General features: G+C 38.6%; 2 protein-coding genes across 8 annotated transcripts in view; one reads left to right on the forward strand and one right to left on the reverse strand.

Moving 5' to 3' along the window:
• PREPL (prolyl endopeptidase like) overlaps nt 1-11,308 on the reverse strand; it is a 45,488-nt gene extending 34,180 nt beyond the window's left edge. For 2 of the 4 annotated variants that reach the window (XM_044263623.1, XM_044263622.1), the window contains exons 1-2: nt 11,139-11,308; nt 9,287-9,821 (exon numbers count right to left, since the gene is read on the reverse strand). In XM_044263623.1, the coding sequence (XP_044119558.1) occupies nt 9,287-9,505 (219 nt within the window). In that variant the 5' untranslated portion in view covers nt 9,506-9,821; nt 11,139-11,308. The remainder of the gene's footprint in view (nt 1-9,286; nt 9,822-11,138) is intronic. The other 2 variants (XM_044263625.1, XM_044263624.1) reach the window with 2 other exon arrangements.
• A 378-nt stretch (nt 11,309-11,686) lies between these two features.
• The window catches only part of CAMKMT (calmodulin-lysine N-methyltransferase), a 371,863-nt gene continuing 367,850 nt past the window's right edge, over nt 11,687-15,699 (forward strand). Inside the window, exon 1 of one of the 4 annotated variants that reach the window (XM_044263631.1) lies at nt 11,687-11,910. In XM_044263631.1, the coding sequence (XP_044119566.1) occupies nt 11,773-11,910 (138 nt within the window). In that variant the 5' untranslated portion in view covers nt 11,687-11,772. The remainder of the gene's footprint in view (nt 11,911-15,699) is intronic. The other 3 variants (XM_044263630.1, XM_044263629.1, XM_044263628.1) reach the window with 3 other exon arrangements.

Consider the following 15,699-nt stretch of genomic DNA (forward strand, 5'->3'; position numbering starts at 1 on the left):
CAGAAACCCCACTTATCAAATCACAATAGTTGACAGGTTTGGCTTGGTTATGCAGAAGAATTCTAACCAAGATTTTCAACATCAGCTTTCTGCCAAAGATGACAACTGTATAGAGATTTGTGCCAGAGGGGCACTAAACTGTTGGTAAGGATTTCTAACAGCTGGTAAATATTTATTGCACAAGTGTGTCCATGGTACTTTACCAACACTGTAGAGAATGTAAGCTATAAATACAGTTTACATCACAAAGAGTTTACCATCTACAATTAAACACAAGAATAGAAATACCACCAAAACAAATTAAATGGAAAAACGATCATTTTCATGAATTACTTTCTTTGGACTTTGAGATACTTCATGATTTGGATTAGATTCCACTTACGAACAATTGTTATGGTAGTCTCATTCAGTCTCTACTTTAACCATATACTTAATATGCTTGAGTCATTATTTGAAATCCAAACACTGGAGGCTCTTATGTTTTTCATCTATTTCTACCATTTTCACAAAATCTAGAATTGATTTTTAGAGTAGTGAGGTAAAGTATCAATAATTTCCTATTATCATCTGAAACACAGATCACAAGATCACTAGAAATCTATCCTGAAACTATAACTTAGCAGTAGGAACTGCCTTTCCATTTCCAGATAACCTTGCTTATTTGTTCTGTAATTCCACTGGAACCTCTGAAGTAGAGTCCAGGTAGCTATGAAGAGTACCTCTTTCTACCTTGCAGTTTCTAGCACATTCTGTGTCATGGAGCTGGGCCCTGCAACTTTTAAATAACCATTCTTCTTCTTTTTTAAAAATACCCATTCTTATAGAGCCATGGCCAATGCAGGGCTAAAGGCAAGAGAACTGTAGGAACAAGGGAACAATACCTGTCCTCTTAGTCAAATTTATTTTACTTTCTTGATTAACCTTTTTCTGGGTCAAGAATCCCAATAAACTGAGCTAATCTGAACCAAAATAATCCTGCAAGCAAAAAGGACTTTTAACTGCTTTAATAAAATGGAGGTAGAATTTGGAGCTTTATAAATAATTCCTCAAAAGGAATTACTCCCAGGAAAACTGAGATTTTATATAATATTCATAAATCCAAAATACTCAATATCCAAGTTGTTTTTTCTTTTAAATCTGTCCCAACAATACCCAATGGGTACTTTAAGCTTTCATTTCAACGCTAGTTAGCATTATCACTAGAGTGCACAGCTAAACCTATCTATTTTAGCCAAGTATCTTAATACATTAATAGTCTACTGGTTTGAAGGGCATATACTATCTAATGGAGCTGAAGTGAGGACAGCTTTAAAATTTTAAGGTTACATGAAAAGTATCACTCCATTAGAGGAAAAAGGCACTCTACCTTCCAGGTGACCTGTCATAAAACCATTTTAACAATGAAACGCATGAAAACAGGAGGATAGAATATGTAAACTTCCTCATAGCAAAAATGAATTCTAAAGACAGAAAAATTACACAGTAGAAACACACTGGACAGCTTTTAGTCAAGATGGTACCATGAATATATGGCTAATTCCAACTCCAGGGCAGAAGAGCAAAAAACAGGCTTGTCAGAAAGCAAGCCAATGTCCAAAGCTTAATGGAGAGGTGTTAAAAGGGCCAGTTTGTAGAGGTTCCTGTATTTGGGACAATTTGAGCATCAAAAAGAATAATGATTATAACTGATACTACCCTGAAAAATATAAAAATTCATAGTAATTTGAAAACAAGCCAAAACAAAAAACTCCAAACACACCAAACTAGAATTAAAAAAAAGAGGGTTCAACAAAAAAGAAAACTCTTCTTTACAGAGTAGTATCAGCTAATAAATGTAGAAATAATAGAGTCAGAATATCATTAGCAAACCTAGTGACAAGTGACTAGGGTAAAGATCATCAATTACGGTTAAACATATTAGGTGAAATGATGTTCGGTAACACAATGCTCATGCAGTACCAAGTACTTCCCTACTGACTACCTACTTAGTAACTGCAAAGAGAATAAGGCCCCTTTACTGATGGAGAGAACCAGCAATTATCACCTTAACCAAAATTATCAAGCTTTACATGATTAATAGTGGGATGAACTGACATTATAGGTCTCCTGAAATATAACATGAAGCGTTTCAATTTAAGAATAAAGAAAGTAAACCTAAATGAAGTAGAAGAAACAGAATAAAGTGATCAACTAGAGAAGATCAACAAAATAAAAAGCTCATTGCTTTTTATTTTTTTATATTTAAAAAAAAGTTGGTTCTCTGAAAAATGTACAAGATATTTTTTCAAAAGTACTAAAAAAGGCATGTAGAAAAACAACAGATTAAAAAAAAAACCCACAATAAAGTTCTTCATGCCTATACATTTGAAAAAACAGATAAAATGAATAATTTTCCAGAAAATAAATTAACCAAACAGATAAAAACAGAAGGGCTATATAAGCCAGTAACTATCAAAGAAATTAAACTGGTAATCAAGTGTCCTCTTCTTAAAGGAGACACCAAACCCACATGTTTTCCAAGATAGCTTTCTGACATCTTCAAGGAACAGTTTTCTCATATGCTAACCAAGAAAAAAAATGTCAATTATTTAAAAGTACTCAACTTACTTTATGAGGCAAATATTATTTGACATCAAAACTAGACAATGACAGTGTACGACAATTAAACATTAATCTTATTGTCAAACATGGACTAAAAAAATGGAAAATAAAATACAATGAAACAATGTATTTTTAAAAAGCACAAAACAAAAATAGTAAAGTAATAATAAAACCCTATGTGACCAAGTAGGGCATATCTTAAGAATGAAAAGATGGTTCAGCGTTAGGAAAATCTACTAATGTAATTTAACACAAATAAAGGAGATAAATCTTAGGGTCAGTTCCATTAATGCAGAAAAAAAACAGAAAATAAGACACTTTAAAAACCTTAAATTAAGAAAAGAGAATTTAGAGAAATTAGGAACTTCTGACTTGATAAATGGTTTCTTTGTTATTTTACACAGGACCATACTAAAATCTGTCATTAACATACCTGAAGTGTATTCATATTAGTACACATCTTATTTAGTATCCATGAAACACTTCTCAGTAATCTTAATTATACTCACTTAAAATATCTAGTTATATTTACTGTTTCATTATTCAATTGTTTCCTATGCCCCTTGCTTCCAATTCCTTTCCTCCTTTTTCTTAAGCCCCTGAAGATTTCTGCCCTTTTCGTTCCACTGACTACTCTTGTCAAAGTCACTGATGGCCACAGCACTGCAAAATACAAACGTTATTCTATGCACTCCTATTACTTGACCTATAAGCATCATGATATAGTTGATAACCTCCTTCTCCTGAGAACACTTTTTCACTTGACTTCCAGGACCCCTCATTCTTATTGTTTTCCTCCTATCTCACTAGGCCTTCTCAGTCTCCTTAACGGTTCCTGTATCTACTTCCTGGCTTCTTAGCATCAGCATGCCCTGGACCACTTCTTCATCTGCCGTCTGCATTAATATCCTCAGTGATCTCAACCAGCCTCATGACCTTAAATGCGATTTATATGCTAAGGACTCCCAAATTTAGATCTCTACCCTGAACCTTTCCCCTGCACAAGTCGAACCTGTGTATCCAACTGACTACTCAACCTTTCTACTTAGATCACTAATAGGTATGTCAAAAAATGTCCCAAACCAAACTTCCAATCTCCCCATGTACCCTATCCCCCAACAAAACTCTGGTTCTTCTATCACTCCTATCCTGATAAATGATAATTCTATCCTTCTAGCTGCTCAGGTTTAAAACCACAGTCTTCTCTGTCTTTCTCTCTTGATACAACCAGGTATCTTTTCAACTTTTAAGATTTAGAATCTGACTACTTCTTTCTCTGTACTGGTATTACTCGGTCTGTATTGTTATCCTTTCTTCTTTGGATAAGGAGAAAGCCTAAATGCTGTTTCTGCTCCTGTCTTCCCAGGCTATTTTCAAAAAAAAGAGGCAGAGTGAGCTTAAAGTCAGATCATATCACTTCTTCACTGAAAGCGCTCCCATGATTTCCCATCTCACTCAAGAGGAAAAGCGAAAATCTTTGCAATGGTCTAGAAGGTCCCAATTCCATGGCCTTGAGTTCCTCATCTACTTCTACAGTCTTTCCAAGCTCACTTACTCTGAGCCACACTGGTCTCTTTGCTATTGCTTGAACATGAGTGGCTTCCCCCACCTCAGTTTCTTAGAACATGCTATGCCCTGTGCCCAAACACCTTCTTCAAGCTATTGCTCAAATGTTACCTTATAGTTAGGCCTTCTCTGACCATCCTATTAAAATAACAATCCTCCCTATCTCAGTATGGCCTATTCATTCTTTCCCTGTCTTATGTTTCACTATCCCTATTGTCTCTGACATACTTTATGTTTAATTCATATGCATCATTGTTCTTCTCTCTTCTCTCAACTAGAATGGTAAGTTTCAGGAAGACAGGGATTTTTGTTTCCTTTGCTCACTGCTACATACCCGATTGCTAGACTGGTGCATAGTAAGTGTTCAACAAATAACTGCTGAGTAGAAGGAAATAAAGCACAAAACATAAAAATTTAAAGATCTATTTAAACAACAAAGTGAAAAGACACAGCACAAATTATAAAAAAGATACCTACAGCACATAAAAGACATGTAAAAAATGCTTATGAATCAGTAAAAAAGAAAACACACAGTATGAATGGTGAAGGCATATGAATAAGCAATTCAAGATAAAACCAAGGGAGTTAATGAACACAGAAAAGCAGCTCAACTTCATGATTAATCAGGGCAATAAGTACTAAGCAATGACACACTTGCCACATTTATCTGTTGGAAGGGCAAAAAGAAGGTCTGATAATGTAAGTGAGATATAAATCGAATTCTTATATATTCCTTGTTTGCACTTAAGGTGGTTATCAATTTAGAATTCAGCCTGATAAAATAACATTAGCTTGTGAATACAATCAGGAATTCATAAGATTCTAGAGAAAGTCTATCACATATGAATAAGGAGATACACAAAAGATTGTGTTTTGCAACTTTTTAAAGTCTGGAAACTGGAGAAAATATACTTGCCTGTCCAAAGAAGATGGATTAACTGTGATATGTTATATTATGGTATATTATATAGTAGTTGTATTAAATGAATAAGCAATACACATATTAATGTGGAATCTCAAAATTGTAAGTTGAACAAAAAAATTATACAATTTTATGTAAAATAATATATGAAGTTTCAAAACATGTAAAACCCTCCTATATGTCATCTGTGGATACAAATACATGCGTAATTTATAAAAAAACACACATGGAAAGATAGATTAAGGACAATGATGACCCCTAGGGAGGTTAGGGAATGTGATAAAGAAGTACACAGGAATCTTCAAATATACTTGTCGTTTTTTCCAGTTAAGAAAAGTCACACCGAGTAGTGGGTATGTGGGTATTTGTTATGGTATTCTGTTGTTATGGTATTCTGACTTTGTTGTTATTTGTAATAATTTATAATAAAAGGTACTAAAGAAAGGTACTAGGAATCAGGCTACCTGATGTCTAGTTCTTTTTTTTTTTTTTTTCCTGATGTCTAGTTCTGACTCTATTTTTTTTACTTAACTTTGGACTGTGTGGCTCTGATTTTTTCATTTGCAAAAAAAGAGCTCATACACTATGTGATTTCAAAACTTACTACAAAGCTATAGCAATAAAAAGACAGTGTGGTTGTGGCATAATGACAAACATACAGATCAAAAGGCTGAACTCAAGAGTTCAGAAATAAACCTTTACATTTATAGATGATTTATGTTTTGACAATGGTGTAAACAAAATTCAATGGAAAAAGAATAGTCTTTTCAACAAACAGTGCAGGGATAACTGAATATATATATACAAACAAATGAATGAAGGTGGATCCCAATCCCTCACACCATATATAAAAATGAATTTAAAACAGATCATAGGGGCGCCTGCGTGCTTAGTGGGTTAAAGCCTTTGCCTTCGGCTCAGGTCATGATCCCAGGGTCCTGGGATGGAGCCCCGCATGGGGCTCTCTGCTCAGCAGGGAGCCTGCTTCCCTTCCTCTCTCTCTACCTGCCTCTCTGCCTACATGTGATCTCTCTCTGTCAAATAAATAAAAATAAAAATAAACAACAAATAGATCATAGAAAGAACTCAGATTGGATGATTTCTGGGGTATTTCTTCAGTAATAAAATTTGTAATTATGTGAAAATAAAAAATTTATTCATTCAACTATTAATTCATTCCACAAACATTTACTACTTATCGACTGTGAGGAAGTCTTTATGCCACGTGTTGGACTTATAAAGATGTACATTATAAAATTCTTGTCTTTGAGGAATTCACAGTCTAATGAAGAAAGTTCAAAATGATATAATTAATAGCACAGAGTTAAATATAGTATGGTTCTTGTGGCCTCAACTCTACCTACATATGGATAACTCTTCCCAAATTCCTGACTCATACATCCAACTATCTACTGAAATCTCTACCTTGGTAGTGAGTTACAATTATTCCTTCTCCTTCCTCACTCTTTTTTCTGTTTCTTTTGGTGTGGGGTGGGCGGGGGATGGGAGGAGGACAGAGGGAGAGAATCTTAAGCAGGATCCATGCCCAGCACTGAGCCCAACTTGGGGTTCTACCTCATGACCCTGAGATAATGACCTGAGTGAAAAATCAAGATTTGGACACTTAACCAACTGAGCCACCCAGGCACCCCTTTTCTTTCCTGTCTTAAGATGTAAGTGACAATAAGGATATACTTGTGCCTGTGACATAAGTCCAAATGAAACAAAATGAGGACCTAAATGTGCTTTGGAATTTAATGATTTTGTAAAGTTAACATGGTGCCTATCTGGGTAAGGGGGGGAGTGGGCAGGGAACACTACTTTGTAACAAAACACAGGAAGATTCTGGAGCAAAACATCTATTAAGTGGGATAGTAAAGTTAACATTTTACAGCTTTGTGCCAGTTTGTGGAGGATGGGGGTTGAGTTAAAAAACTTTTGTAAGAGGATTTTGAATTTTAGAATCCAAACAGAAGAAGGATTATCATCCTACATTCTCTATACTAAGAAGTCCCCAATAAAATGTAATCACCCTATGAAGATGAAGTTTGACTGATTCTATCTCTTTAATCTTCCCTCAAATCTACTTCTCTCCATTATCAGGCCAGATATATCTGAAGTTGCCTATAGGCACCAACTACTTTTTTTTTTTTTAATTTTGTTTTATCTGTAGGAGTGAACAAAGTTGGAACTGAGTGGATGCTTGCTGAAAAAAAATGTGCATTGTCTATAGGTCTCTTCACAGATTCCCTGGGTCCCAGTGATCATAAAAAACAGACAGCACAGCTTTCCTATGGTATCATTTTTTACAGATGAAATGGCTGATGTACCGCATGCGAAAGTAGGACCGGTTTTTCAGGTGGACAATTACTAAAAGAGCTACTAAGTTAAAGTTTCTAGGTGACAGGAAATCTATGAAGGAGAATTGAAAAGTTGCTTCAGGGACAAGCAGAGGGAAAAAATAGTCAACCTCCTGTTCAGGGTGTAAGCTAATCCCAGTTGTCACTCTGATGGCAATTCCTGCCTACTATTTATAAACTAGGACTCAAGATAAATGTACTGGATGACAAATGTTCTAAACAAAGTGCAAAATAAAATTATCTAAAGATCCAAAATTTTTCAAATGAGTAAAATTTAAAGTTTATGTTTCTTAAATAGAATAAAGCTGCACACATACACACAAAGGTAATGACGAAATAAAAGGCAAAGAATTTCTGAGTAAAGAAAGCATCAAAGTGTTAAACTAAACTAAGACTAAAACGTTGAGAGTAAAAAAGTCTAGGAACCACAGATGAAAGTTAAAAGCGAAAACAAAAAATAGACAAAAACCCAAAACCCACAAGCATGAGCTAAGAGCAAACATGAAATAAAGAATCCAGTAAAATAAGATGGAAAAAATCATTTTTAAAAACAAGCCACTCAAGTATCCATTGACAGACAAATGGATATGGTATATACGTACAATAGAATATTATTCAGCCATAAAAAGGATGAAGTGATGTATTCCACAACATGGATGAATGTTAAAAACATGTTAAATGAAATAAGTCAAACAAAGAATGATAAATACCATATGACTACAATTACATGAATTGTCTAGAATAGGCAAATTCATAGACATAAAGTAGATTAAAGGTTGCCAGGGTCCTGGAAAAGGAGGCAGTGGGGAGTTATTGTTTCATGGACCTATTTCTTTTGGGTGATGATAGGGTTTTAGAAATAGTGGTGATGACTGTACAACACTGTGAATGTAATTAATGCCACTAAATTATACACTTGAAAGTGACTAAAATGGCTAATTTTATGTCACCCACAATTTTACCACAGTAAAAAAAGAGGTAGTCAAAACAGTCTAAAAAGAAAGTCAGTATGTAATAAAACAATTTAAACCAGAAACTAAAATATTAAAATAATATGGCAAATTATTGCAAAAATATCATCCCCAAATGTAATTTAAGGAGTCTAAAGAACATAAGTATATGGTAGAGGGATATGTCAAAGTGGTGGCAGCATAAATAGATAGCTTAATCTCAAACAAGTAGGATGACCATTTAATATACCATCCTAACCAGGACATTTCTGAGAGGAAAGGGAATGCTATTAATAATTACACAGGAACAACAGGTGTAGACTGGGACTGTCCCACGCAAATAGAATGTGTGGTGACTCTACATGTAACCACAATCAGGTCCTCAAGGTTCAGGCCCATAGCTTGGGGTCTGGCCAAAGTACAACAGTCTGACGGCATCTTTCTGAAGGACCCAAGTGGTCAAAAATGCCTTTTTTCATTTTTTTTAAAACAAGGAATTAATACACAATTACATGGAATTATTGAAGTTTACTAATTTGAGACTCATAAAATAATTAGCATATTATCAGATTTTGTTAAAAGCTATTATGGTATTCTAGGAATTTCAGAAAGCTAAATTATACTTTGAAATATACTGGTAGGCATAAGGATTTCCTAAGGTAAATCATTTTCCATAAATATATATTTTTATATATTACAACTATACAAATACATATGCATATATTCTTTTATACTTAAATAGAACTACAGACAATTGAGCCTTAACATTTTAAAAATCAAACCAGAATTACTGAAAAAACTAGTAACTGATATCCTACCCATTCTTTATCTTTAAAATAAAATTAATCTTAATGTCCTACAAATAGGTTAACTTAAAAAGTCCATACCTTACTTGAGAAGCTCCGACTTGGGATGTTTCTTGCTAACTCTGATACCGTGGGTTTATTCTGCAGACACTTGGTTAGGTGGTATTTTTTCAATTTTATTCTATTGTAATAATGATCAGCGAAGTTATAGTGATTCAAATGCTGTTTCTGCATGCATTTCCCAAGGTGAGGAATACTATACTTCAAAGCCTGGAGAAATAATTTGCTCTTCCGCTGCATGATATCAGAGTCCCTGGTTTATGCTCGCTTTGGAGCTGTCAGCACATGATTTCATAGGTAGGATTACACAGCAGTGGGTTCTCAGAGTATCTACAATCCGCAGTTCTTATCCCTCCCCTTCAGGGCCATCCACCCTTCAGGTTATGAATAACTGCAGATAGCTGATAACTCTGGTTAAAAATACCTGAAAACTTGTATAAGTTAAGGTTTCATTCAAATCACACTTCTCGGCAGACGTGACTTAAATGTCTCATTTGTAAAGTCAATCCTATCAGGCTCAAACTATGCAGCACTGATTCTGGTACACATGGGCAAACTAAAAAATAACAAAAAAATAAATAAATAAAAATTTGCAAACAAATACACAGACCTAATGAGGGCATCTCCAGAACTCGAGGGCATTAAAAGGCAAAATGGCTTTCTTATGAAGTTTAGAACACTATCTTTGGTATGTGTATGAGGGATAAACTGGAAAAGCCTCCTTACTTCATAAAGGTAGGGGAGCGCTAAATGTTCATTTAGTGCCAGATACTTTTATATACTGTCTAATTTAAACTTCATAAGGACCTGCTAGATTAGCCATTACAACATTCATTTTCCCAGGTGAGCAAGCTGTAGCTCTTGGAGGTTTTGGCAAGTGCCCTAGGTCACTTGGAAGGAAGGTAGTAGAGCAAAAAGTCCAGTCTGGTTTTGCTCCAAATCTTGGACTAACAACTGGACTTAACGTTGAAAAGCTATTTAGCTCTATAGTTAAAACAAAACACATCACTTCAGGATGAACAAACATGATGTGAGGCCCCCACCGGTTTCTGTTGAGAAGATGATTCTCATTAACCCATCAAAGTAGGGCTCGTAAGTAATTACGAGAGACACCTGGGCTGAGGTCATCACTCTGACACTCACCACCTGTGCCTCAGTTCCCTCATCTGCAAAACCGAGATAATGACACCATTTACCTTACGGGGTTGTTGTAAGAATAAAACTGGACAATTTATGTAAAGGTCTTAATACAGTGCCTGGCACCTAATGTGCACTCAGTGCTGGCTACTATTATTACAAGAGAAATCAAAGTTATCTTGCACACTGTTGCATGTCATCATGGAAGTCCTCCACAAAGACACCGCCCCTCGGTATTAAAGATACAATACTGCGTCAGATTTACTAGAGATCTGATCTGCTACGCTGCCGCCACCCGCGAACCTGTGTCGCAGCAAAATAACAGGCGAGTGGGGAGAGGATATCAACAGCCAACACTAACTAGCCCCAACCCGCGCCCCCCAAGGCCCTATAACAGGGGCCCGTAAGGACCTAAATCATAGTATCCATGCCGGCAACCTCAACGCATCCATCTTTCATCCGCAGGGAGAAGACAGTATGCAAAGCTAGAGGACCGGGGTGGGGGAGACGAATGGGTGTTCCCGGGGGTACCTACTCCCTTTTCCTGAGCACCCCTCCAACCCAGGGATGAGGCGGAGTGAATGCAAGGAGGTTGGGGATAGGCAGTGGCTGCAGTTTGTGCCACACGGAGAACGGACGCCAGGCAAAAAGCGAGGACCAGGGAACTGAGGCGCCACTGGGTGAGGGGAAACTGGGGAGAACCCCTCCTGTACACAGTATGCCCCTCCATACGTACGCAAGTTGAAGGACAGTCGACTGGGCTCTGCACACCGAAACGAGAGAGGGAAAGTCCGGCAAGAAGAAGCTCTCAGGAAGGAGCACGGGTGCTACCCCAGTGGCGTTCAGCCGAAGTCTGCGTTTTTTAAGCCGCAGAAAGACAACCTATCCAGAGCTGCCCAGAGCTGGTTTGCAGCACGCCGGTCTGCGTAACCCCAGTCAAGCGCCAGCCCTAAGCAGATTTCGCCATGTTTATTGTGGTCATGAATAGTAGCTTCTCCTCCTGAGTTTCTTAAAAACCTGGAAATTTTAAGACTTTCCGTTCTTCGCTAGTCTTCTGGGCTCGAAATGAGGCAGGGGACAAGAGTAAAAGAGGAGCCAGTGTCCCGCGAGTTCTGCCACCACTCCCTTACTTTTCGGGTCGCCCTCACTAAAGATGGCCGCCGGCAAAATGGTGCAATGACGCGAGCCGCGCCGCCCTGGTTGCCAAGGAGACGCGAATACCGGAAATGCGGAATTCGGGGAGGGTGCGCTTGCTGGGGCGGTTCGAGGGAGGTCCGGCTCACAGGTCCTGACTGGGAAGAAGTCGGCAGGTCCTGGCAGGGGAGAGCCGTGGCCGTGACAACTCGGGGTAGATAGGCGGCTTTAACGGGATGGAGTCGCAAGTTGCGGATGCCCAGGCGGGCGAGGCTGAGCGAGCTGTGGGCGAAGGCCCAGCAAGCAGCGGCGCCTCTCGGGGGCTTCAAGTCTCGGAGCCCTTGGGAGCCGCCCGGTGGAAGCTCCTGCGGCAGGTAAGGGAGAGCCTACTGGCCTCACCTTTGCATCTGGTCACTTCCCTCGCAGGTGCGCGGCGAGCTACCGGCCGCGACTCTCTCCTCTTGGCAGCTTCCGGAGTTCCCTTGTAGTTTTGCCGGGAGCCACCTGAGAAGCGCCCCCTCGCTTCTCCTAAGGGTCCCACCGAAAGGGAGGAAATAGGGTGGGGCGGGGAGGGGGCAGCCAACGCCGAGTTCCTGGGAAACTCGGATGGAAGTAGATCTTCTTTTGGGTATTTATCTGCTCCTGGGGGACTTTGCTCGCCAGTCCCATTGGTGGGACCGTCGCTCCCCATCCTATGCTGCTTCTCTTTCCTGCTTCTGTTTTACTTCTTTCCCCGGGTTTCTTCATGCTGCTTATCTGCCTGCCGGAGTCTAGTTCAAAGTTTGGCCCCTTTCTTGGAGATCAGCGTGGTTGACTGTGTTGGGACTGTGACGTTGCACGTGCTGTCCGTACAGCGGGGGTGTGGAAGGTGTATTCACAGCTGCCTCTGTCTTTCACTGAGATGTGACGTTTTCATGTTGATCTTGTAGTTTGAAGTGATCAACGAGATTCTTGGTGTCCTAGGCGGACTAGTCCGGGTGTGTTGTTTTGTTTAATGCCGGTTATTTTCTAGCACTTAAGAGTTGCTGCTATTGCTGGTAACTGTAGGTGTATGCAAGTTTGACAGATTTCTGATTTGACATCACCGACCCTCTTTCCAAACTTTTCACTCCCTCTCCCCTGCAAACTTCTTAAAGTAAAATCTGTTTACTGTTTTGTACACAAGGTTTTCTGCCTCTGCTGAGGTTCCTCCTGAAAACTTGACTCAAGGGAGTCATTTCCATTTCTGACTGCTGTTTTTCGAAAAGAATTTTCCAGTAATGGCCACTTTATTTGAGATTGTGTTTAGCCTTTTGAGGGTTACTTTGTTTGCAGTTGTCTCCAGTCACCTTTTCTTATAGTGTCATGATATAACTCAGTGATCATTTCTTTGCAGATGCTTTGAAAATCTTCCCAAAGCATTAAAATTCTGGTTTTGTTATTAATGTTACAAAATTATAGGATAACAAATGCATGTCCTCATAAGTCATTATTATAGGAACTTTCTACAGTGAAATAAAGATCACATAAAGTTGAACTATCGACGTAGTCAGTTAGGGCCTTAAATTAATCAATCAAATCTTATTGTGATGATTTCAGTGATTCTTAATATACTAAGACCTACAGTTGACCAGCTCATATGTTCATTCTGAGTTGCTGTCTACATCAGAACCAGGACAAGCTTTAGCTATGGCTGCCATTTGTACTCCCCACATGTTTTGACATTTAATGTTTTGGTACACGTGTGTACTCTGTTTAGAGTCTTCTTATCTTCTTTCCTACTTGTTGCATGACTGTTCGTTTTTCAGAACTACATTTTAATGTTTTCTATGAAGCCTCTCCTGTCTCCTGGGCTGAGTTAGACCCTCAGCTCACTGAGGGTGAACCCTGTATCATATCTCCTTATGATCATTTTTTTTTAAGATTTTATTTATTTATTTGACAGAGAGAAATCACAAGTAGATGGAGAGGCAGGCAGAGAGAGAGAGAGAGAGAGAGAAGCAGGCTCCCTGCTGAGCAGAGAGCCCGATGCGGGACTCGATCCCAGGACTCTGAGATCATGACCTGAGCCGAAGGCAGCGGCTTAACCCACTGAGCCACCCAGGTGCCCTCTCCTTATGATCATTTGATCAGAGTCTATCTAATGTACTAGAATGGGAGTTCTCCCTGGGAAAAGATGATATTTTATTAATCTTCATCCTCTGCACATTGCATGGGGCCTGACTAGTTGGTTTTTCAGCAAATATTGTTAAGCGTTGTGGAAAGCTTGAGAGTAAGTGGCCCATAGTATCAAGTCCTCAGTGTATTGTATCAGTTAGCTATTAATGAGTAACAAGCAACTATAACATTAAGATGGCATACACCACTGAGCATTTATTTTGTTTGTGCATCTGTGGGCCACCTGGGAGTTGACTGACAGAGGCTGTCATCAGCAGACTGGCTCTAATACTCGGACCAGTTGGCTGACATATTCCCCTGGTGATGGCAGAGGTATAAGAGTGCAAGAACAACTACCAAAGCACATTTTAAACTCTTGCTAATATCCTGTTGGTCAAAGTTAAGTTACTTGGCCAAGCTTAAAATCAAAGGGCAGAGGTGTATATTCTTTCCTTGAAGGGGGCAAGAAAGGAAGTGAATATTTTTCCATAATCCAATCTACCATGTATATTAAACATTTGCAGGTACTCAGTAAATATGTCTCATACAAACAGACCATCCACATCCTATATGCATCCAGAACTGGAAAACTCAAGAATCTAAACAGTGATGGGGATATGCAGCTCTCTCTCTCTCTCATGAGACATTATCATGACATCTACTTGTGTCTGCTTGTTTTCTTCTTCACAGTTCTGTCATTCCCTTACACTATAGGGCTTCAATGCTATCTAATGGGTCCTTCACTTTAACTGTTCAATATTATTTTTGGTTTTGTAATTAACCTTCTTTTATTTTTATTTTTTAAGGTTTTATTTATTTATTTTTTTTGACAGAGAGAGGCACAGTGAAAGAGGATACACAAACCGGGAGTGGGAGAGGGAGAACAGGCTTCCTGCAGAGCAGAGAGCCCAATATGGGGCTCGATCCCATGACCCTGGGATCATGACCTGAGCCAAAGGCAGAGGCTTAACCCACTGAGCCACCCAGAAGCCCCTGTAATTAACCTTTTTTTAGAAAAAAAAAAAAAAAAACCAAAAACCATTAACCTAGTTCATCATTTGATACCAGGTCACATGGTAAATTGCTGACTTTTGAGCCTAGTGCTGACTTTAATCAGATGAAGACTATTGATCAATATTGATAGAGGCTTTGGATAGTAGTCTCTTTTCCTCTTTGTTGTGTCTCATTACCTGATAGCAAAGATGGCTTTTGGCAACTACAGGCTTTCATCATTCACTCAATTAGTGATCCAGAAGAAATGACCCTTTTCCCCAACACCCAGATGATGTCCATTAATGACTCTACTAGGCCAAGCTTGGACCAGTTGTTGGATCCAGGAGAATGAGGCACTTTGGCTACCTGGGACATTAGCCCACCTGTGGCAGAGAAGTAACAATCCCATCATTATCTCAGAGAGTGAGACAGGGGCAGTTCACAAGAGGAAAGGATGTAGGGCAGGTGAAAAACTAGCAATGACCATTACACACTATTCACAAATACCTGTAGCATAAATACTTACCTAGAGGTCTAATACTTGACTTAATCTGATTGAGGGACTATTTCACAGTATGATATAAATTAAAACATGATGCCATATATTTGAAACTATCAGTGCTGAAAGAGACAGTGTGATTCTTTGCCTTTTCCTAGCTCTTTGATGGTCATCAAATTAACATCCCCTTTCATATAACTAGTATCTAGTCCATAGGGTTATTTGAAGATTTAGTGAAGAGTGTGGTAAGACATGCATTAATTCTTACTTAGACATTTGGTGTAATTCGCTGATGAGCAGTCTGGGCCTGGAGTTTTCCTTGGTAAGATTTTTATTTATGTATTATATTTTTATTTTTAAAATTAGTTTTAGAGGTAGCATTTAGCAGTTCATTAGTTGCATATAACACCCAGTGCTCATTACATCAAGTGCTCTCCTTAATGCCCATCATCCAATTATCCCTCCCCCCACCACCCACCTATGCATTGTATTTTTAAAATAATTTAGCACTATTTAGACTTTTTGTCTCTTCTTG

Source organism: Neovison vison, chromosome 8, assembly GCF_020171115.1.
Source record: "Neovison vison isolate M4711 chromosome 8, ASM_NN_V1, whole genome shotgun sequence".
Taxonomy (NCBI): domain Eukaryota; kingdom Metazoa; phylum Chordata; class Mammalia; order Carnivora; family Mustelidae; genus Neogale; species Neogale vison.